Genomic DNA, 23912 nt, shown 5'->3' with positions numbered 1-23912 from the left:
GTTTTGAACTCAGAACCGAATGGCTGATTTCCACTCCTCTTTCGTGTTCCAGGGACATGAGCTTTTTGCATGCATGGCCACAGGGTTTGAACAGTCTTGTATGCCATGTCTTGAAGAAGATCACGCGTGCCAGCACAGGAACAACTTTTAGTCACCCACATGCAACAAGTGCCTTTCTGCTGCTCATCCAGCCAGTGGGGCCACAACGTCTGCTTCTTCTCCTCTGACCAACCTGTTCAGCCGTTAGTCTGATCGGATGTTCTGCTTTGTGCCTTTGTGGGCATGCAGTAGTGTCTCTCAATCATTCGTCTGGGTTTTGGGCTAACAGTATTTGATTTGTCCTTGTGGTTGAGGGTTTTTATGTTAGCTTTCTAGTAACCCAGTCTCCTTCAAGTGCGACCTTTTTTTACGTCTTGGTTGTAGGTGGTGCATGTGGAAGGTGCCGTCAGTGAAAGTCCGGTCTTGATCAAAATGTTTCTGCCTGGTCCTGGTCCACAATGCTTGTGGCTTCATCTTTGCTGCTAGCTGATTGTACAAAGGTTGCTCTCGAAAATGAAACTTCATGGAGCTAAAAAATGGTAGCATGTAATAGGCCAGTGCTTTTTTTTTTGTTAATTTTCAGGTAGTGAATCAAGAGGCACACCAAGTATTTTTTTGGTGTCATTGAACTTAAAAGTAGGAGGCATTGAACTCTGTGTTGACTTCGACTTCAGATGTAACTAGTCATTTCTCTGACGAGCCCTTTGGGGCCTGCTGGTGTATGTCCAATGCAGAAATGAAAAATAGGCTTTGATGAGCAGTGAAGTGCTGACTATGTCTCTCAGAAAAGTTTTGTTTTCTGACTGTGAATTCATATTTGCAGAGCCAGCATAGTAACAAATTATTATACGCTGTTAAAATAAGTGCCAGTGTGAGCACACTTGCCCAGATTTGTCTGTATGCACATTGGCTGTACAGGCTATTAAGACAGGTGTATGTTTGAAATGGGCAGGGTCACAGCTCAGCATCTTTTCATCTGATGTGCATTATCGAAAATTTTGTAGTGCACATGTCTGAGCGAGCTGTTAAAGACAAATGTTGGGATGGAACAGTGTTTAGAAAGCAACTGCTTTGCGTCAGCACACATGGGTGTGTTAAAATAAAATGTTGTGTCCTTAAGAAATGCTAGCCTTCAATGCTGTCACATGGCAGGTTTCATTATGCTCGGCATTACAAGCTTCTGCCATTGCAAACAGTTTGAGCTGGTAGTGTGCGCATTGTCTATCCTGCTGACATAACTAAGGCTGCAATGTGTTGGAATGTTCTTTCAATCATCAGGCAAGCAACTAGGCATTGGATCTCTTCAGCTGGATAAAAACTATAAGAATAAATTCTATGGCATCACCAAATTTTTTTAAAAAGTGCATATTCAGGAACTCTCATTAGTTCAGCTCCTTTGCCACCTCCATTGAGAACTGGCCAGCACTGCAGTGCAGAAAAGTGATAGGCAAGTTAGAACTGGAACCTCTCAAGCTGCTAGAACGCACAGTTTGCAGTGTTTCACTTGCACAGTAGTCATGCTGTCACATGCACAGTTGCACCTTTGGTAGAGTTGTTTGTTGTGTGGTTAACAAGACACAGGACAACACTGAGGGACGCACAGGTGTGGCCCTCAGTGCCATACTTTTGTCCCTCTCTGTGAGGCTGCAGGTCTGAATAGCAAATGGACATGCTTGGCTGGACCTGTTTAACACTCATATGCTGTGAGCTCCAGTAACTATGTACTATCTGCAAGAGCTCGTGCACTGTTAAATCATTTCTTCAACAAGCATGGTGTCACGACATATCTCAGCAAAAAGAAGCCCACTCATTCGTGATGGAATCGGCATTTGAAACTTGTGGATAGTGGATTATGGTGCCGTTTGTCATTCACCGGTGGTTCATAGATAAATTCCAACACATTGCTAGCCACTTTAACTCTACAATGAAACAAACTGCAGCACAAGAGCTATTGTTGGCAAAAACCTTCAACTAAGTCATCATAGTGGTTGTTTAAGCTTTTTAACTTTTATATATATATATATATATATGAAAGTTGTTGAAATCTTTGATGCATGCAGCTCCATCTATGTACAACTAAAAAAAAGAAATAGGTCTATATATACATACATGCTTTCTACATTGCTACTTGTAAAGTGAGGAGGAGCACTTGTGTGGTTTAGGATTTGTCACTGTGTCGTGTTCACTTGCTCTGGAGATTTTTAGTTGGCTCTGTCAAAACTGAAAGCTTGTTTTTGCATTTCACTTGATGCCCGAGCTGTTTTTTTTAGAAGAGAGTGACTTTTGAGTTGTTTCAGCTATGTCCAAGTCAAAAGTAACTGTGCTGTATGGGTTTGGTTGACTTCTGAATTGTGTGTAATATACAGCCATCTAGTAGCAGAGTTTTACTTAAAAGGAATGAGGTCATTGCTGATTTATATATTACATGTATGTATATTCCTATTGTGCATCAATATATTATCTACTCTCTCCAGCTGCTTGACATTATGCAAGAAAACCCAGTGTAAAAGCAAGGCTGTTGATAAGCTGAGATGCTAGCTTAGTACTAATCATATTTCAGTATTAAGAAGAATTTGTTGTTCTGCACTGAAAACTGATTGACTGCTTGCAAGATCTGATAGTACTTAACTCAAACCTGTTAAGTGTGTTTAACAGTGAAAAATTTTGCGTGAAGACTTGTGAACAGAATTGTTGTGTATAGTGCACCCATGGGCACCAGTCAGGAATTCTACTTTGTACCATGCACTAGGATTGATGTCAAACTAGCTTTTGCAAGCATTTGATAACTATGCTTGTATGAAATTTTTTCCCTGGATCTCCTGTACCCCCAGCTACAGGTGATGACCTTTACCTACCTCTGGCAGAAAAGCTGGAATTGAGCCTTGTATATCACTGCATACAACTTAACACTAGATAGACACATGAAAAAAAAATGTTATGCTGTTTTGTTGCTTTGTTCAAAAGCTGCAAGTTGACCATGTACCAGCACAGAAGATATAGCAAGTGTGGCATTGGTTGCGGCATACCCTGTTGACTTATGCCTGGGCTTTTAAAATTGATCTGAAGGTTTCCATTGTGAGCAAGGGAAGGTATGCTTCTGTGCTTAATGAAGCACTGTGCTCAATTTTTGAGTTTAGACAAGCAGCTTCTAGTAATGAATAATATGTGCTGCTTTGATTGGTAGTCTGAAACACATTTCCTTGGAAATGCTGTCAAACTCGAGTGAGATTTCTTGTTATGCTTAGGTTTTCTCAGTTATCAGGAACGCACATTTTTCTTTGCAATTTCTTGCTGTCCTGGCACGCACATGCCCTTATTGTGTTCAGGCTGTGAAAAAAAAAAAAATGTTGCTTGAAATTTTTGCTCACAAACGGTGTAGCAATGTTTTCCCGACTATGTGCATTGAGAAAGCCATTCTATTGAAAGCAAAAATTTCCACATCAAGCTCGTGCTTTCAGCTCGAGTTTGAAGTCATGCACTGAGTCATTCAAGTTTGTGTACAATAAATAGCGTCTGGCAGAGATGCCTTTATTTATAAATAAAACTTAGAACTGACAAATGCATTTCGATTCAATCAGAGGTGAAGACTCCAAAGGCACACTGTTGTTCGTAGGAGCTTCCGGGAATGGAAATTATTTCTACGTCTGTGAACATTCATCAGTAAACTTGTGCCAAGTAATACTGGACTGCATATGCAAAAGCATCTTTTGTCTTATCACACCATTATAAAACACTGAGAAAGCTGATGTTCCATATCAACTCTGCGGATGTTCACTACATTCACTGCACTAATTGAAAAACGTTGTGGAGCTATCCAGTATTACTGGGCAGAAGCAACATTGTCCAGACTTCTTAAGTTCAGCAGCAAGTACATAAACACCCTTGCTGGTTTCAGAATAAAACAACAATCGTCAAACTGTGATAAATATGCACATGATTCAACAGCACGTCAACCAAATTCACACATAAATAACTATATAAAGGTAGCATTCCCATGCCGGCGCTGTCCCTCATCTATGCGATGTTTAACACCCCACTGCCATGTCCAAAATACTTTGCAACATACAAAGATAAGCTTCAACATTCAGGTATCTCATCTGGTTGGTGTGGCATATAACCAGTGCGATGGTTATTTTTCTGGTCAATTGCACATCACCCATTGGGATGTTGTTGGCACTGCAGTGCTTTGCGAGATATTTGACTGTATTTCAAACTTTGCTACGTCTATTTTTCAATTTACTGCCCTGCTATTTCAGTCAACCTTCATTTATAGCACAGGTTGCTCTCGGCTTGCAACCCTATTTTAACAAGGTGTCCCAAACAGCTCAAATTATTCAGTGGCAAATGAAATATACCGTACCTAAATATGTTGCACCTGTGTTTTGTCTGATCACAGCTTCAGCTGCACTAATCGTTTAATGTCAATCAGCAACATAGTAGTAGCCCTAAAAACTTCAGCATGTCATTCAAGAGGTGGCAGAGATTGTCACCTGTGCTGTCGTCTGTCTCACTCCTGTCTACCATGACGGCAATAAGTGTGTGCAATAGCAAAATCACAGCATCTGTTGTGGAGATACACGACACCCTGCATAATTTACTTTCAGAGAGCAGATGCAATGCCTACAAAGGGTTTCAGAGGTGGCCCTAAAGAAACTTCACTGAGTAAGTGCTAAGAAATCAACAATCGGTTTAGTACATGAAGCCAGTTTGAGCTATGCATATATTCCCCCAATAGAACAAGCAGACTAAAAACTACAACACATGCAATTTTAGAGAAAAGCACGGATGCTTAAACATAGGCATAAATTTTTTCAATTCGTACAATACAACCCTGCCTTCTGTCTAGGTTGGTATAGATACCTGAAGAGCACAATTTCTTATAATGCTCATGTCTATAAGGAAAAACGTGGGAATTCGTATAGTAATCCTTGCTTAAGGCCCGAATTTGTGTTTGCAATCAAACTTACCCTTTCTGGCATATTTTTGAAGCGATTGTCACATTGATGTCTCTATTACATATATCGTACACCTATGTTCACCACAGCCAGACCCACGTCTGGCAACCTGATTTTTTTGTGCAAGTTTGCAGAATAAATCACAATGCCTTCATACTAGTAGCCTTTATCTGTCGGAGTATGCAGCAGCTTAACTTCCCTCTCGTAAAAGCACCGTGATACACTAGGAACGTAAAAACCACGGAGCGGGTCAGATCCAACAGGGCTGATGCAATGGTAAAAGCTAAAACTTGCTGCAAGGCACTGCTTTGGGCTTCACATGTTTCTCTGACTAGTAATAGTGGCATGAGGCACACCCGCTTTCCACCACAGTGGGACGTGAACAACAATGCAGGGGCACTATTCAAAGACAAACAGCGCATGGTTGTCCCCTTCCACGTGCCTTATACAGATGGTGTTCGCAGTTGCCCCGTAGCCAGTAGTGGGCCCGGCGGCAGCTCACGTCCTCTCCTTGACGGAGACGAGCGCAGCGCTCTCGGGCATCACCAGGACGTGCAGAGACTAAGCGGGCACCGGTGGCGGCAGCTTGGCCCCCTTGGTCTTTGCGAGCACGGCTGATGCTTCGTCGAGAACCTGCTGCACGGTCTAAAATGAGAGATGCACAACAGCAATGCTTTTGACATGGCATTGAAACAAAGGACTGCCACAAGGCAACACACCATCTGAAAGGCCATTTGCTTTTGGGGCAAATGTTAATTCATATGCATAAGACATGATACACGAATTAAAAGAACTTTAAATTTCAGTGGCGCAAGCAGAAATCTGGTCATTATCGAAATTCTTGATCAGCATTTTGTATCAAAATTGTCAAGGTCTTCAATGTGTGAGGCAGAGCATTCCTGTTTGAATAAGGATTACAAAATTTCTTGTGGCAATTGCTACAGTGCTGCAGGACAAGTTATTGGACCTACTGTGGTCTCCACCACATCGGCCTCACTAAATTTCTAACAATTGTGTTCAGACATGCAAGCTACCTCTACACTCTGGTGATGTGTGTACTTGTGTGTTCATGTTACCTAGCATACTTGCAATTGGTTTCATACACGTCATGGTTTTATACAAGTTAGCTGCAGCTGCTTTAAGACGTTGAGCTTTAGATAGTTATTAAATTATGCAGTTAGTTCTTAGTTGCTAGTTTTGTCCACAGCATACTGATTTCCTATAACCTCGGTGCATGTACCAATGCAGGCTTCAGGTCTCTTGCATACAAACTTTGTCCGTAAAGTTCCGAGACTGGGTCCATTAAAAAAAATGCGTTTAACATTGAAATCATTTGTGCAGCACCCTTTCGAAATAGTCTCCCTTGCATTCTATACACAGCTTCCAACACATCTTGAGGTCTTGGAAACAGTTGGAAAATGCTTCTTTTGGCAGGGCTGTCAGCTCCTTTGTCGTGGCGTCTTGAATGGCCTCTACACTCCCCAACCGGCAACATTTTAGGGCTCTTTTCACACGAGGCAACACGACAAAAAATCGCAAGGGGAGAGGTGAGGCGGGTATGGCAGATGGGGAAGTACAGTAATGCTGTGCTTGGCGAGAAATTTTGTCACGCTGAGAGCAGTGTGCGGCCTTGCGTTATCATGTAGAAGACTCCATTGTCCAGATGCCCATAAGTCGGGGCGACGGCTCGCTGTGCATCACGCATGTGTGGTGGAGCACGCGGATATAAAACTCCTGATTCACCGTTTGCCCGTGTGGGACGAACTCGTGGTGTATGACACCTCTGGCATCGAAAAAAACTCAGCATCGTCTTAGTTTTGGTCTTCTGTCGCCGCACCTTTCCTGACGCCGGAGAGCTTGTGGACCACCATTTGGCGCTCTGCCTCTTTGTTTAGGATCGTATTTAAAACACCATGTTTCGTCTTCAGCAATGATGCTGTCAACGAATGCAGCATCCTTCTCTGCCTCCGAGAGCAAATCAGCGCTCACTGATGTCCGTGCGTCCTTCTGGTCCTGTGTGAGGGAGTGCGGCACAAGTCTGGCATTCAGCTTTCGTTTTTCCAAGTTCTCACGCAAAATTTGGTGGCATGTTGTCTTACTAATGTCGAGAGCAGCTGATAGCATGCGGACTGTAATGGTGCGGTCTTGCTGTACGATTTCCCCGATCCGAGCCACGGTGTTTTCATTCCGTGAGGTTGAAGGGCGCCCCTGCCATTGTGTCGTTCTTCCCGAAACGAACCTCTTGTGCCACTTGAAAACTCGTGCCCGTGATAATGTCTCGTAGCCGTAAGTGTGACGAAGGAGCTGATACGTCTGTGTGACTGTCTTGCCAAGCTTCACACAGAATTTTATGTTTACACGCTATTCGAGGTGGACGTCCATCTCTCCACATTCACTCACAGTAGAATGCGCAGAGGGCTAGGAACAACGCATTTTTCTACATGTAGTGCCATCTAGCGGCTGCCACAGCAATTAACATAAATAGCTCGGGTTATCCAGAAAAGATGGCGCTACACACACGCATCAACATTTGTTTTGGGGAATCCTTTCCAGAGAACAAAATAAATCAGTCTCGAAACTTTGCGGATAAAGGTTGTATTTTGAAATACAGCTGCCAAAAGGTGTCTGAGCTAACTGAGTAAATTTTAAGTGAAAAACCAGAACGTATGTAATTGTTTTCTGAAGAAGTATGCTAGTGAGCTGATTCCATAATTTAGTGATTCTGACCTGAATGAAAAAAAAAGTGAAAACTGTATTTAGTTCAATTTCAGCTCTGTAAACTTTTCACTGTTTCATAGCAGCATGCACTTTTTGATCAGGAGCTCAATAAACCACCTGAACTGGAATGGAAAGTAACAACAAATTATTTGGGGGCAACATTCTATAAGGAATATCCCAATTTAGGCACATTAGAAACAATGTCGTGGCAACTTCTTTATGTCAGTTGCTAGGTAGTGGGCTTTATCCCTTCCCTTACGGCGCGGTTCAGGTGTCCAACGATATATGAGACAGATACTGCGCCATTTCCTTTCCACCAAAAACCAATTATTATTACAAAGCTGATGCCTTGTGAAAGCTGAGATAATTGGTTGTATTTTTCTTTACCACTTTGTTTCAGAAGTCAAAGCTGAGAACTGTACAGTAAACATACTACATCAGCTAAAAACTAGGGTGCACTTATTGCAAAATGTGCCACACTGCCTCCCCACTAATCACATGACACTGTATTTGACAGGAGCAAAAAAAAATAGCTTGGATGGGTTACATCAGTGAAGCTTGAAAGGTGGTTCCTGGCTAAACTGTCAAACTTCTGATTAGTTTCCTGCAGTTGCAGCATTTCACCAGCTTTTAAAACCAACCAGTCTGCCTTGTTATGTATTTAATGTGCCAGTCAATACACGACGGTAAGTCCCTCCCAGACCCCATGACTGTACACTATTGGCAGTATTCAAGCGCCTGCACTAAATGTATTACAGCTCAAAGAAGTGCACTCTAATGCATGCAATCAAATGCACGCCCAAATGAGCAATTGAGAACAAGACAAAATGTGTAAGAAGGAGCCCAGTACCTGCACTGCAACCTGCAGTTCAAGTTCGCAGTAACTCAGTCGCTCAAGGAGGGACTTCATTGTCACATCGTCCACATGACAGGAAAGCTCTTCACGCAGTTTCCTCAGTCGATCCTGCATAGTCTCTGTGCGTGCACTGGGAATGCATGTTCCGTCAGACAGCTTATGGCTTGACTCTCTATTCTCCTCAGTTTGACTGACTGACCCTGGCTCCCTCACACCCATCGCCTTGTCTGTCTCATCCTCCTCACTGGAACTGTAGTGATACAGGAGGGCAGATGCTGGCCTGGGCTTCTCTGTCTCAGGCTTGGCGCCCACGTCGGTCAATCTGGACAGTGAAGATTTTTTTTTATTCGGCATTCACAAACAGAATGGGAATGAAAGAAAGTAATACATGCAAATGCATGCCCCCATGCTATCATCACGAAATGACATTTTCAGGGCATATCGCCTGGCCCCCAGGCCATAGACACTCGCAGAACATAGGAACTACATCTTTCAATTTCCAGATGTACACGATGGCTATGAAGAATTTTTTGCAGTCTGCGTGTGCCAGGAGATACTGCAATCAGTATCCCTTGCAAAAAAGTTTTCATGCTTTTAGAGCATTGATGCTACACTTGATTTGGCTGGAGCAATCTGATATGAAATTCGTCAAGTTTTAATGAAGTCCAGGACTATGACATCTTTTACATAAACACAAAATGACGAATGCTTAGTTACACCTTTCTGCTGCATACCTCTGCTTCTGGCAGACAACACATCCCATGCTGAGTCTGATAATACCAGGCCCTCAATATGCTAATCTACAAACTTATCAAGAAAATATTTAAATGGAAGTATTTAAGGTCAAAGCAACTCTGCTTTTATGCAATGCATGAGAACAGGTATAAGCTGAAGCAGTTCGACTTACTCAGCTTCCTCGGTGAACACCTCTGGCTTGTGAGCAGGCTTTTGATTCGTTGCTTCATGAGACAAAGACTGGAGAAGAGGTAGTACTGATTATTTCTCATTTCCAAATTTATGCGTAATGCCAGCAAATTAAATTTTTATATTTATTCATTACTCAACACTATGCTGCCAACATCAGTGCAGGTGATCCTTTCTCAATCGATGATTAACTGATAATTTTTAAACAACTTTTTTTTTCACAAAACGAATACATTATTGTTACTATAATTGCAATATGCTGTATAATATGATTCACTGCCTTAGCTATAAAAAAAGCAATGCAGAGAACCTAACATCAAGGAAAAGAAAAAGCAACAAAGTGTAGGTATTTCTAGCAGAACCCAATAGCAAGAATTTCCATTTAAATATGCACCATACAAATGCATACATGTCAAGGCAAGCTTGGTTTTCAAATTGTACAATTTGCACACAGCTCATTTTTGGTGTGTGGTGCAGCCTCTAAACATTACAGCAGTTAGAACGAGTTGTACCTTGGGCATCTGTGACTTGCGTTGTGGCGGTCTTCTTCCAGTGGGACCTTTTACTCGATTTTTTGTTATACTCTCCAAGGGCTCTTTTCCTGGGATGTCTAGGGTTGGGTCTGGGATGTAGGAGCTCTCAGTTTTTGCCTGAATATAGAAATGGAAAGTACCTAAGCTTAAATGTCATGTTAGGACTGTAGCAATGTTCAGGACTGAAGCAATGCTCAGCCTAGACCAGCTGTCAGACATCAGCATGATGTATGAAGCTGGCTTGTCCGGGGTTGACGGCACACAAATACTTCAAAAGTGAAACAGATGCTGCAGACCCACTTGTCACAGTGGCATCAAGGACACATGCATACCTATCCTTTTGCACAATGAAAGTGCAATGCATTATGTGTAACAGGTTAGGTGCACCACATTGGATGCAACAACCATTTCACAGCATGTTAACATCAGGCAACTGCAGCAGTGAATGTTCCAAAGCATATATGGGCATGCGGCACCTGCTAAGTTGATAGCAAGGCTTAGTGACAATTTTCGGACTCAAGACTCAAAATGTGTGCCAGGTGTTCTGGCAGGGATTTCACACTTTTGTCCCTTTCATAGGCTGGAAGTTAATAAAAACTCACCAGAAAAACAGTATGTAACTAAACTACATGGTTGCCTGACCTACACATACTCAACACAGCCATCAATGCCAGACAGTCCATGTAGTTGACCTAACGCCAAGTGTAACCCGCTGCAGTGGTTCAGTAGTTACGGTGCTTGGCTTCTGACCCGAAAGACGAGGGTAACGAGGGTTTGATCCAGGCCGCGGTGGTCACATTTATATAGAGACGAAATGCTAGAGACCCGGGTATTGTGAGATTTTAGTGTACTTTAAAGAACCCCAGGTGGTCAAAAATTTCCACAGCCCTCCACAACAGCGTCCCTCATAGCACGAGTCGATTTTTGATGCCAAACCCTATGAAACCAAACCAATGCTGATGCCACGTGTGCTTGTAATTCTTATTTTTTGTAAAATCACTTCAAAAGATATTGAGTGGTAGCCTACTTTGTACAAAGAAAAAAAAGCTTAAACCCTTGCTATCTGTTTCACACATACATACAATTCTATGCTGAAAAACACTTCCCAAAATTAGCTGCCCAGAAATCAAATGATTTTCTGACAATACAGTCATCACTTCCTGACCAAAGGTGATAAAATGAGAGGAAAAAAATACCAAAATGAAGAAATCATTACCATAAAATCTGAAAATACAGCATGCAAAGTGACTGTCAAAGTTACAGCAAGAAACAAGAATGTTGTTACAAATGAAATACCATGCAATCTGGCAGCCATTACAAGATCCGCAATCTTGAGCTGCAGACCAGTATGTCGTACCTGCAGATTTTCAAGCGACTTTCTAGTCTTCCGTTTAGCAAGAGACTTCCTTAAAAAGGACGTCCGCTTCTGCACAATGGACTGATTCAGCTGCGTGCGGATGTGCGCTATCCAGTCGCAAACCTCTGATAAGGTGCCAGCGGCGAATGTGTGGTACTCCTGTAACAGGAAGCAGAATGACAGCACTGTAGGATGCATCACTTATCACATCGAAGCGAGACAATTACGTCAAAGAATCCTCTGTTGGCGTTTGTGATGATGAAACCATTCTGGACAGACTTGCTTTCATATTCCTCGCAGAGATCAAAAAGGTCCAAGTCAATTACACCACAGTGGGAGTTGGTGCCTTTACTAGTCTGAAATAAACAAAAGAAAGCATGCACTCTGTTTAATGTGCGCTAAGCGTTACTCATCAAATTACACATTGCACTTTTTCAAGTTTGTTGGGCCAACTGCCGTGTTACCTTGTTGATATTACAGGATGTACTCACTGGCACTTACGAGTGAATCATTTGTGTTGATTTTCACACGTTTACAACGCTTAAGCGCTCAAAGAGAAATTAATGAGTTAAAAAATACTAGCTTGACAAGCAAAGTTTTATTGCAAACAGTCCACGGCTAGAAGGGGTGGGGAAGGGATATGTTTATCCTTCAAAACAACCTGTGCGTCATGCAGGCAGTAAAGGTGCGCGCGCAGCGCTATAAAATAATCTACCGGGAAAGCAGCGATTCAACGACGAGGAAGTCACTGCGCGCTCCCGCAGCTTACCTCGCTGTCATAGTAGTACAGCTTGTTCCCATCTAGCACACAATAGCGCTCTTTCCACACAGGCAAAAATATCCATCGGCGGCCGACCAGTTTAGTCAACGTTCCCTTCTTGCAGGGCTTGGCGAATGACGTGGCCGGCGGAATATCCTGGAAAGGAAATTGAGAACCCTACGCGTGACCCTGTGCACTTCACGAACGAGATGCATATCGCGCGTGCGTACTACCTGGCGCGCCCTCACCTAGTACGGAGCACAAAACGCGGCCGCAAACACCGCGTGATGTGCAACGTCCCATTTGCAAGCGATCCTGCAGAGCGGCCGTGTGTGTCGCTACCTGAATGCATTTAACGCTTGAACAAGCATAAGCACCCTTGGAAACGACCGCGACCCTGAAGCGAATATGCTTCCGTTCCTACTCGACTCGCGACAGCTCTATCACACTGACACACGAAAAAATTTTATACAGGACGTATAATATCAAGCGCCAAGCAGATGCTGGTGCGGCTGGTTGATTCGACGTTACAGCAAAACACGCACTTTTCGGTTCTAGTACGCCCGATTGAGCAAGCGGGTCGTCTGCTGCGGTATAGCTGGTAGCAGACGATTGTTTTCCGCTGCCAGAAACGATTTCAAACAGAGCCCAATAAGCAGCATTTTAAAGGAGACTACTGCTTGTTGACGGTCACAGGATCTCACGCGAGAAAGCTGGCGCTTGCACGCAGCAAATGACTTTGCGCCGTCAGAAATACCTCCGCGCGTGCGTGCGTGCGCGCAAAAGGAAACAACTCACCGCCGCTGAAGACGGGACACCCATACCGGTGTTGCAGGGCGAACGGTGTCACGAATCGCGTTGGCTTGGAGAAGCCGCAATACGGCCTGCGCACACTACAGCGTCTGGGCGCACTTGTAAGGCTGCTGGCTGTCGCGAGGCTTCTTTCCGTGCTTTTCAATCAGGGGTACAAGCACGAACCACAGTTACAAACTGCTGTTGACGGTGCGTGCGTCGCGCTTGGAGCTTGGGGTGCGGCTTGGGAGCGCGAGAGAGGAGAAAAAGCGGTCGTGGGGAAAGGGGCGTCACGTGGCTCGCACACGTGGGCGGATGCCTGAAGGCCGTCGTCTGTTCTCCGGAGGAAGATGACTCCTCCGCACAGTGCGCGAGGTTTGTTTCTGTTCCAGTTTCTGAACTCTCTTTTTTATTTTGTTCCAGTCCTTCCTCCGTTTTCCGCCTTACTTCCGCCACTTTCTTCTCGCTGATTTCTTCGTCCCCGAGGTTTCCAGGCGCCCCTCATTTTTTTGTTGTCGTTGTTTCAACCGGGTTTGTTGGTGGGAAGGGTCGGGTTGCTGGCGCATTCCTGGAAGTTCGCCGTGCGTCATGAACGGCTCAATCGGAGACGGCAGACATCGGATGTACTGCTACCCGGTTCAAAGAACATCATGTCAACTCAGCATTTGAGCAATACAGGCTCGAGCGACCGCTTTTGGTATGCATCTTGTGTGCTATCGTGTCTGTACGTGGATACACAGGTACGGTGCTCTGTTTTTGCAAACAAAGAACAATATGCCCAAACTATGAAAACCTGACCGATGACCAAGAATAATAAACAACGCTGGACGCATAAACAATACTTTTATTTGTTATTAAACGCTGAGAACATCTACCTAAAATTCTGCGTAAATGGGGTACCTGATCAATTTTGTGCATAGAGTAACAAACTCTATGATTTTGTGTGTGTGCGTGTGTGTGTGAGCGAGCGGGGCTAATACGAAGAGCACAACTTAACCGTACGCTAGCGCCAAAACCCACCTAGCGGATTTCGAGAGCAAAGTAACTCGTGGCCATTGCTAAGAGTCGCACCATGTGTTTTTCGTACACAGGAGCAGTTGACTTTAAGCATCAATCGCGGACTTACGTGGGTGGTGTTGGGAAGGTCGGCACCAAGATGAAAGTAGCTAGCCCGTTAAATTCACGGCCGCGGCTCATCACAGCGTATCAGCTTCCTTCATCATCAGCAAGCATCTCGTAGTGTCTGATATATGGAAACATCTGAGTGTGTCGCAAAGCAGCGGAAGACCCGGTCTCTCGGTGGCATAAGGTAAAAATCTCGCCTCGCACGATCTGGCTGTTGGCGTCTTTGATCGGTATCTTGACACCTGACTTTCGCATATAACAGAACGACGCTTAGCAAGTTTCCGTGCGGGTTGTTTCCATCTTGCGTTTCTCATTATTTGTAGACATTTTATTTGCGTAAATGCTGTCAACAAACTTTTCAGTCGTGCCAAGTTGTTGCAGGTGATTACTGTCGAGGAAGTTTTAATGTGCGACGTTATACATCTCGGTGACTTTTTTTACGCACTGTATATGGTACTGTTTGTAGTTGCCTCCCGTCTTTTGATTTCTATGTTGCTGGGAATTGTCTTAAGAGGAGTACCGCTGAGTTTCGGGTCGAGCTACGGTCTTCCGCATAACCTGACGCGTGAGCTCAATCAAGGGAATCCGTGGCATTTATAATCGGCGCACGACCTTCATACGTCTGTGCCTCCGCCTATTTTCTCTGACCGGTCGTCATACCAGGATATATCGCTCAATGTGGCGCCCCGCGCAACGAACTAGAATTGTACCGCTGGTCGGAGATGGAGAGATGCTTGATGGCACGTTTTGTGTTGACCACATCAATGCCTTACTAGACACATTTGACTCCAATGAATTCATGCTAAGGAGCCCGTTAACCGTAGTTCTACGCAGTGTTTTTTCCCCCATCTTTTTGCGCTTTAGCGGCAGATGAAAAAAACACTGAAGGAAGTATAAAAAACTAACCACTACTTCTTTTCATGCTGTCAGATGATTGAAGTGCAAGCGAAGCTGCTGCGCGATGTCGTCTATGTCGCTGGAGACAGCGTTGAATGCTTGGTCACCTTCACCAACAAGCAGCCTGATGCCAATCACAGTGAGCCGAATGAGAATAGGTATTTGCACTAAGTTCATTGCGTGATGTGTTACTGAATGTGTCGTATTCACGGCTGTGTTGAGAGACTCGCGCAAGCGCTGCTTAAGAAGACCTCTGCCCAATTTGGTTCAGTCTGAGTGTTCATTTTGCGCAAGTCTTTTGTCTGCCAATTGGTGTCTTTCATGCCAGAACTTTTGCAGTCAGGACTTCTTGTGGTCTGTACAGTCCATACCGTTTGCACAGTACTCATTCGCTTCTGAAATATTGTTTGCAATTTATTGAATTCTTCTGCATGCAGCATTTACGAGTTGCACGGTTAAGCGTCATTGCCCCCCCCCCCCCCCCCCCTCCCAAGACTGGTCTAGTACTGTATGTAGGTAGTCACGAAGATCTGCCCTGCACCTCAAAACTAACTGGAGTATTTGTTAGCCTGTCTGTGTGCAGATTAGTTCAGAACTATGTGTCTGGGACATTTGGCAAATGTTGTCCCAGACACATAGACAAATGAGTTGTTTGTTTGAGTGCTTGGAACATAATCATGAATGCTGGCATGAAGATTTTAAGTGCTACATATAAAAAGCCATTGAGGCAAGTGTAGGTGAATCGCATTCAGCTGCACCTTCCAAAGTGAATAAACAGTTGCTTCTATGTTTGGCATTTTAATTGGGTGTAGCAGATGGATAACAAAATAATATAATTGTGCTCGTGAAACTTTTCTTTCAAGGTACATAGAAACCTTGAAAGCCCCTGGAACAATGCTTTGGGTTGCCTTGAATTATTGTGCAAAGTTGCCCAACCAGAGCTACTTATAAATTTTTGGATACATCCGCACGGGGACAAGTTTTTTTATTCAACTTTCCCCTCTGCGAGTATATAGCTACTGATGGCTGTCAATTTTATAAATCTGTGTAGTTTATATTATTGCTGTGCCAGAATGATTGGGCATTAATATCAGTTGCCGTTAAAGTTGTCCGTTATGAGATTCAGTAACCAATGTTGCTTTCATCAACATACTTGTGTGCTACAGGACTGATATGGCTTTTGTGCATACAGCATCAAGAGGATGCCAGAGAACATTGCCTGGGCAAGTGCACAGATCCACTGCCACTGCTCTGTGGATGAAACCAGAGTGCGGTTTCCGAAATCCCCTTCTCAGGAACAGATGGCCACGGGTTCTAAGGAGACTTCCTTTATTCCATGCCGAGGTGAAGGTTGATATCGTGTCTTTTTGCTTTGGTTGTAGGACACAGACGCTTATTTAGTTTTGCATTGACTGAGGGACACTGCAGTGACGTTATTTTTTGTGGGGTCATGCAGGTGAAAAAGGCTATGTTGTGTTCTCGTCGAAGCCCAAAATATTGTTTTGTGATCTCCGTCTGCTGCCTGGTGAGAGCAAATCATGTAAGTGTTATTGTATTCTATTCAACTTCTAGAAGAGGGCTGCCTGTACCAAATAAGTGCCTGCGCAACTTATTTTAGGAACCTGTGCAGTATGCTGTCCTGGTAGATGACTTTTAAACATTCGTATAATTGTAAAAGTGTGTATTCAAATCTAAATGTTCTATGATCTGCAGCTAACAGCTCATTCTCTACCTTGTTCATTCAAGCACTGTAGCCTTTGTCAAGCCGTATCATAGACATTAGAAACTGTTCCTCCAGTAGCAGAAAGCAAGGCATGTCTCAATCTAAAGGGCCTCGTAATTTAGGTTTCTTTGACCGGCTCACATAATCCAAGTTGTGTAAAGTGCATAAATTAAACTGGCGTACAGTAACAAGGCTTTGTTGTTGTGTTTTGCGAATACAGCTGCGTTGTTTGATCTTTGAAGCAACTTGAAATTGACTTGGATTTGGCACGCTTGATTGACAGAAGAGCTTGTGAGACAGATGTTGCATTACGTTTCGCTTTTGTTTTCTTTCTGCAGTTATGTACAAGGAAACAATTCCTTCTTCTGTCCCACCATCCTACAAGGGCCAGGCAGTTCGGTATGCTTACAAGGTTACGATTGGTGCACAGAGGGTGAACGCACTGACAAGGTTGCTTCGAATACCCATCAAGGTGTTCGTAGTCGAGGGTGTGTAATTTGCTGACTTCCTGCTTTAATGCTGTGAAATTGTTCTTAAAACAGCTGCTAAAACATGCACACATTCTGGACCATGTTGTGCAGCTCAATGCTGAAACAGTGCACAGACAGGACAAAAGTAAGAAACCAAGCAGGCCACTGCCAACCAGCTCACATGAGCACCCTCACATTTCAAGACTGAAGACAGTACTGCTCAGAAAATTCAAATCCAGATTAGGAAAATTAAACTGGCTGACAGCTGCAGCTGAAACATGGTGATCCTTCAAAAAAACATTGTGTGGAGTAATGTGAATGTATCAGTGTAATCCAAGCTGCTACTCTCTGGCTGAAAAAGATGGTTCAGCTTTCGTTTTTGTTTTTGAAGTGATAGACCACTGTTTCTCGTGGAGCTAAGCCTTAAATTCCTGAAAACACTTCAGAGATTCCCGTTTCCGGCTTTGTGTATTGTATGCTTGAAGTTTTAGTTTTTCCAAAAAAGAGGGTGCATCTCAAATATTTCTCTACTCAAACTGTTCCGATGTTTTTCTTCCAGGTCTGATGGAAGCATTAAAAGAGCGCCTGGCCAAGGCAGCTCCAAGCAACCCCTTCCTGCCTACAGCAAGCCGCCAGTCAGTGCTCGAAGTGGCTGTAGATTTCTTAGAGGACCTCACATCTCGTCGGAGGCCTAGTATGTTTTATTTGACCAAAATGTTGCTGCTCTTTCTTATGCCTTGTTTCATGTTATCACAGACAGCGTCTGTGTAAATGCTTCTTTGGCTCCGGATGTATGGTGGCCTCTTACGACTGCTGATGAGTGGCATTTTCAGATTACACATTGTCCACTGTGTGCATGTGTCTGCCTAAAATTCTGACTTAAGAACAAAGTTTCACATGTTCACCTACAGTGCCTCACCTCTGCTGCTTTTGTTTTCATGTGCCTCTACAAAATGGAGAAGGTGGGCGTAAGGGCTAGGCAGCAAGCATAATTTTAACATTTCCGTGAAACGTTCATGAAACTTCACAATTACATTGTTTTTTTGGCATGATTCCATGCTGTCTCACTGCACTAACTGGATCTCATTGTGAAACAAATAGTTTTTCGTGAATTCGGCACAGTGCCAATCATTCCAGACTAGTTAGAGCACACAATCTAGTCCATTGCACCCTTCATACTGAAATCGGCACATTTGCTTGTTTGGCTACATCCGTGGCTTTTGCAGAGCAGCACCATGGCTTTTTCACATGTCGAGATCAGTGGTTGCTTATTCAGTGGGCACTGCCTGTTACCTTGCAGGCTACTACAACGTGACACACCAGAATGGACGGGTCGTGCGCTTCTGCCTGCTCAAGTCGTGCTTCCGGCTTGGCGAAGACATTGTTGGCATGTTTGACTTCTCGGAGGCGACAGTGCCCTGTGTGCAATACTCGGTGACGCTGCAGAGCGAGGAGCACATTTCTGCAGCCGCGTCGGCCACGGGCGAGGCTGTGCACTCCACGCTTGGACACTGCCGGCAACATGCCTTCTGCCTGCATCTGCGCACCACACACCTGCACTTACCCGTGCCACTGCACGTCACGCCGACCTTTGGTTCTGACATCGGTGAGTGATTGGGGCTGGCTGTCAGTGTTTTGTGTCTTGCACCTTTCCCTTCGTATCATGGCAGGGAAGAGAAAGAGGTGAAAAAAGGGCTTGTCGACAGTGCAGATGTTTCGCCCACAACTTAATGCTATCTAAAGTTCCTTTGCACTTTCTGTCCTGTGCGTCTCGTGACAACATAATATAAAAGCACAAAAGCACAGGTTACTTTTTTTCTTTGGAGCTCACCTTTGAAATAGTATCATAATGCACCTATAAACAAGGTTCTTAATGCTTCTGGACATTTGTAGGCCTATGGGTATTGTGAGGTGATATTTAAATGTAAGTGGTGATAATGGAAGCACTTATTACTTCCAAATATCTGCAGTCTGTGGCCATGAGATTAATGGTAATGATGATAATGTAAAGGGGGTTGTGGCTAAGTTGAATCAGGGTCACTTGCGGCGTCCAGCAGTCCTGGCCAAGCGTTCGGTCAGCAAGCAAGCTTCAGACCTTAGAGTCATCTTTTTTCACCTCTGAAACTGAGCATGGCCGCTACGCTGCAGTATGAAGTAACTATGGAGGACGGAATGTCAGATCACAAAGCTGTTCTAGCGAATCTTCTAATAATAGTTTTTTGGTTGCATACAAAATGTGTGCTGCAATTTCCGGCGTGTAGCCTGCTGGGCTCAATTTAGGCTGAAAAAAAAAAAAGATTTTAAGTTGAAAGACTTATATGGCCCATTAGCAACAAAACCCGGTGACACGGGCGTTGGCGTCCAGAAAAAGTGGTCCACAAAACCCCTAATGACGTCATCAGCTAAGAAAAAAAATTTCTTCCGAATGTGTGGGGAATTCATTCAAAGACCTTTAGATTGCGAGGCAAGTACGCAACCTATAGGCCACAAAACCATGTAGCTTCTTAGCGAATAAAGGTGAACCTAGTGTATTCATGGCCTTATGACTGTATACTAATGAGTAGGTGTGTCATTAGAAAGGAAGGAAAAAAAAATTTATAAAAAATTTATTGCTTTCACCTTCAGAGCATGTAAGTAGCCTCAAGGGCCCTCCATAATTTTTTTTTAACTAGTTTTTCGCCCTGGTACACACAACTGTGCTGGGCAGTAACCAAAAAGAAACTGCTGTATAGCCCGCACTTATAGACAGTTCACAAGGCCTATATTTTAACTTTTAAACGCATATAGCCCGCAGGCAGTATACTAGTATCTATGGCACATGTGTTTACAGGCCTGCCAAAGCCACAAAGGGCTTGTGAGTTAGTGCCGAGCAGAATTATGAGGAAAAAGAAAAGTTACTAGTATGAAAACAGCAAAGAAAAGGAGAACAAACCAGTGAAGGGGCAGTTTCATTATTAACCTTTTGTAGGACAGCAAGACTCATGTTGTCCTACTTGCATTAAGGGCCGGCAAACAGACAGTAGTGCACATTTTTCTGTGCTTAATACTATCAAACAATGAAACAAACCAGTATGTTTTTCTCTCCTGCCAATAGGTCTCCTTGGCAATGTGGGCCTTTTTACAAGCGCGTGTGCGCAGTTTGATGTGGCCCATTTTGGCAGGAAACACAAAATTTGAAAAATTGCTAAATTTGTGAGCCTTTTCAGTCAATCAACTGAGTCCAATTTTACCATTTGTATGCGTGTGAGATGTGTACAAAAGGTTAAAGGAGTATAGACACCTAATATTGGTGGCGTGTTTTCTTCTCTATAATGATGCGGAAGACACTACTACGCACGAATCACCATGTGATATTTGCCTAAAATCGCTAAATAATTTGTAATCGAATTTTTTCTGTCATGCTGTTTCAGTTTTAACAGCCAACGATGGCTGTGACGTCAAAGAGTGCTTTTGTGTCACGTGAGACATGGGAAAATGTCCACAAAATAGCTGCTTCATTGTTTAACTTACTGCAGTGCTGAAGTCAGCCTTCCTCAAGAGCTGGAATGACAACGAATGAGGAAGCAGTGATTATATTGCAGTTTTTTCATGTCTCACGTGACCTGTAAGTACACGTTGACGTCACAGTCCTCTTTCGGCTGTTGAAACTGAAACAGCACGAAATAGAAATGCGATTATAAATTATTTAGCAGTCGTAGGAGAATACCAGGTGGTAATCCATGTATAACAGAACCCTACGCATCATTTAAAACAAGAAAATGCGCACCCAAAATTTAGGTGTCTATACTCCTTTAAGAAAAGGAGCACCATATTTGGGAATTAATAAAGAACTCAATTTTTTTGCTGCACAGCACATTCTAGTGACCGTCATGCAGGCACCGATAATTTCTTTATCGTATGCATGGAAATGCAGTAAGGAAACTCTGCCAAGGCACACGAAAAACAAGCTCTCTGTGAGCAGGATATGCCTCAGTTAAGTTCCATTACAAACCGCGCTGTTGCAGTAAGCACTACATCTGGACTCAAATTAGCCTATGCTTCTTAACTACTGTCGCATTCCTAACATCAGCGTTATGCCTTCTAGAGAAAAGTGACATTATGTCCCATCACAGTGTGGCAGGTGAATGCACTACTGACAGTGCACAGCTGGAAGGTGCAGCAGGTGACACCATCCCACAAGACAACGTTTCCAAATGCAGGTTGTTGCCAGGTGACCGTACACATTTTTTGTGGAGCAGCGACCTCATATTCAGGTGGACAGAATGTTGTGCATCATGCCAAATAACTCTCGAGTCAGTTTTTTCTTCCATGAGATAACTGCTGCTCATAAAGTTTCAAGCAGAGTAAAAAGGCCGACAGTCATCCAGTGTACTTATCTCCAAAATGTTATTAAAGGAATCGTTTCCCATCATAGTCACAGTGCAGTTAGAGTTGAGTACCTGAGGAACGTCTACTTTACATTTGTTTCCAGCTGAACTGCGTTGGAAGCTCCACTTTGAGTTTGTGATGACTACCTCCCCGGTGGTGCAGCCAGGGCAGCAGTTGCTGAGCTCCAGTGACTGGCAAGCACCAGCAGTGCTAGATGTTCAGACTATGGTGTGGGACTTGCCCATCTCGCTGTACCCAACACACCCGGGCCACGTCAGCAGTGCCCTCAGAGCGCCGTCTCAGATGTCCCTGCAGATCTGCTGACCAAGAAGCTTCCTGTGCAGTGCTCCCTCTTCAATGTGCGGTGTTGGCCGGCAAAGGCACTGCTCACAGGCAATGAAACCAAGGCAGTGTGCACTCCGTGCCGCCTGAATTTGCAGCGCTCATATCCAACTACCCATCTCTGGCTTCATACAGTGAAATTTTCATTCCTACAAGTGCGCCAGCCGTGGAGCAAGAGGAAATGGTGTCCTGTAGAGCAAGGGCCACTCCGGCATGAAGCAGTAGCGCCACAGACAGCTCGGAGCCACACGCATATTAGCAGTGTCTGGCACTCAGACACAAACCGACTGCCTTGCCATGCAAGCTGCCATGACAGACAAAGCTTGTATTTTGCACCAGCTGGTGATGACAGTGCACCTGTCTTCAAATTCTTTTTTCTTAAAGCAGTGTCATCTGGTTGTCCGCTCACATATGCGTCACCACCCACGGAGTTTTCTGTCCGGTGTTTTGGCTTCGTTATTGAGGTCATCTGCCACATATGCTGCAGGTGTTTTTTGCCTATGATGGCCAGTTATTGCTTTTGTCCAAGGTCCTGGGAAACCCAGCTTGTTTTATTTTGTGCTGCACTGCGGCTTCTTTCGCTTGTTTTAATGTGTTGTTTTTGTACTCTTCAAAAAGATGCTGTTAATGCAAGTTTGAGCTTTAGAAAAACCATAATTTGTTGTTAGCATGGACTTTAAAGGACTTCTTTGCAAGACTCAGCACAAGTCGCTCACTTTTTTTGGCCTGTGTGAGGTATCAGTTTGTGTACTTGGGAAGAAAGTAGGACTCCTTTGCAGATTCACTTTTATGATGCATGCAGGGTGTGTGAACCACTGCTACTCCTACCTGTTATCTGTAGCAAAGATCATGTTGGTATTGTATTTTAAGGCCCTGCCTTCTTTTTTTTTTTCCCTTTTCCCATGCTCAAAGTACAAACAGATAAGGTGCAAAAGGTAATCTCAACTGCAGAAGTGGCCAGTGTCCACTTCCATGCTCATATGCTAATGAATGCCTCGGTGGAAGATAATTATGCTAACATAATTGCAAGCATAGGTGGTAAGAGATTTTTTTTCCTTATGTTTGAGCAGCCTATATTTTAAATGTGTGGCTGCAAAGTACATGTTATAGGATGAACAGTGTTTGCAACAGGTGCCTGCCAGTATTGCAGGCTTTTAAATACCTTTCTGGATGTTTGTACATGATGACCAACTATGATACATTGGTTGTGCCTGGTAAAATGTGTAAAATATGTGAAGAATATTTGCTTTAAAGGGTTACTGGCAGTTCACTATAAATACATCATCTTGGCAGCTTAGCTCTTACATTAAGCAATGAACATGTGTTGATTTATCTGTAATGAGTATTGTTACCTTTCCATGTTGCACATTTTTTACTTGTGCAGAACGTGCTCTGAGGGACTTGCATAGTTGTAGGTGACACGTAAGCAGACTTACTGTTGGTTTTTATCAGGGATGAATATGAGAAAGGCTTTTTTACAGTGGTATTGTAATGTGGAGGTGTTTTGATGTAAGGTGTTTGCACCACTGGATGTGTATGTATGAAGTCTCTTGAAGCAAACATTTTTCGTAAACTTTTGCTACCTTGCGGTTAAAAATAAAGTAAAAATGTTGCAAGTGAGAATGGTTCAATGTGCAATTTTTTATACTAACAAATTTTTCATTATGGAACATAGTGAGATGTACAGAAATCTACTAGTACTTTCCTTCTATTTGTTTCCCTAATGTGCATGTGAAAGGTGTAATGTTTTGACATTCTTGAATGGGCACCAATTACACCTGAAACAACCTACACGTGGCATAAGGATATATGCTGAAATACATAGGTCTATATATGTCAGTACAGAGCCTGTATATCTGTTAGTGTGACAATTTTGACACAGAGCAAAAGTGGTGAAGGTTGTCAATCTGTTTTTGGTTCAGTTCTCATTACATGTCACGGTGCACAAGGAAAAGGGCTGAGCCTGTCTCATGAGTGTTTAAATAGGAATTCAAGCCCTCTCATTTCATCACATCCATAGTTCATCTACCAAAGCCATCACTGAAAGCTCAAG

General features: G+C 43.6%; 2 protein-coding genes and 1 pseudogene across 7 annotated transcripts in view; 2 read left to right on the top strand and 1 right to left on the bottom strand.

The window, feature by feature from the left end:
- Positions 1-3598, top strand: part of Nedd4 (E3 ubiquitin-protein ligase Nedd4) — a 41051-nt gene extending 37453 nt beyond the window's left edge. For all 4 annotated transcript variants that reach the window (XM_077659815.1, XM_077659814.1, XM_077659813.1 and 1 more), the window contains exon 21: positions 53-3598. The gene's annotated coding sequence lies outside the window, so the exon portion shown is untranslated. The remainder of the gene's footprint in view (positions 1-52) is intronic.
- Positions 3532-13186, bottom strand: LOC144125969 (uncharacterized; annotated as a pseudogene). The gene is made up of 7 exons (XR_013313441.1): positions 12941-13186; positions 12152-12298; positions 11383-11738; positions 10005-10142; positions 9476-9543; positions 8563-8890; positions 3532-5639 (listed from the first exon to the last, which is right to left on the bottom strand). The product of XR_013313441.1 is annotated as an uncharacterized LOC144125969 (transcript).
- A 786-nt stretch (positions 13187-13972) lies between these two features.
- On the top strand, positions 13973-23482 carry LOC144125967 (RAB6A-GEF complex partner protein 2). Of its 2 annotated transcripts, none has more exons than XM_077659816.1 (8): positions 13973-14243; positions 14990-15114; positions 16149-16306; positions 16413-16496; positions 17018-17167; positions 17709-17843; positions 18450-18755; positions 21621-23482. In XM_077659816.1, the coding sequence occupies exons 2-8, from the start codon at positions 14990-14992 to the stop codon at positions 21839-21841; spliced, it is 1179 nt and encodes a 392-aa protein (XP_077515942.1). In that variant the 5' UTR covers positions 13973-14243; the 3' UTR covers positions 21842-23482. The 2 variants fall into 2 exon arrangements, with proteins under 2 accessions (XP_077515942.1, XP_077515943.1); XM_077659817.1 differs by having other exon boundaries at positions 13983-14243; positions 16149-16300.
- The last annotated feature ends 430 nt before the right edge of the window (positions 23483-23912 follow it).

This window comes from Amblyomma americanum, chromosome 3 (genome assembly GCF_052857255.1).
Source record: "Amblyomma americanum isolate KBUSLIRL-KWMA chromosome 3, ASM5285725v1, whole genome shotgun sequence".
In the NCBI taxonomy this organism is placed as follows: Eukaryota; Metazoa; Arthropoda; class Arachnida; order Ixodida; family Ixodidae; genus Amblyomma; species Amblyomma americanum.
The sequence above is the reverse complement of the archived record's forward strand: the minus strand, read 5'-3'. Positions and strand labels throughout refer to the sequence as shown.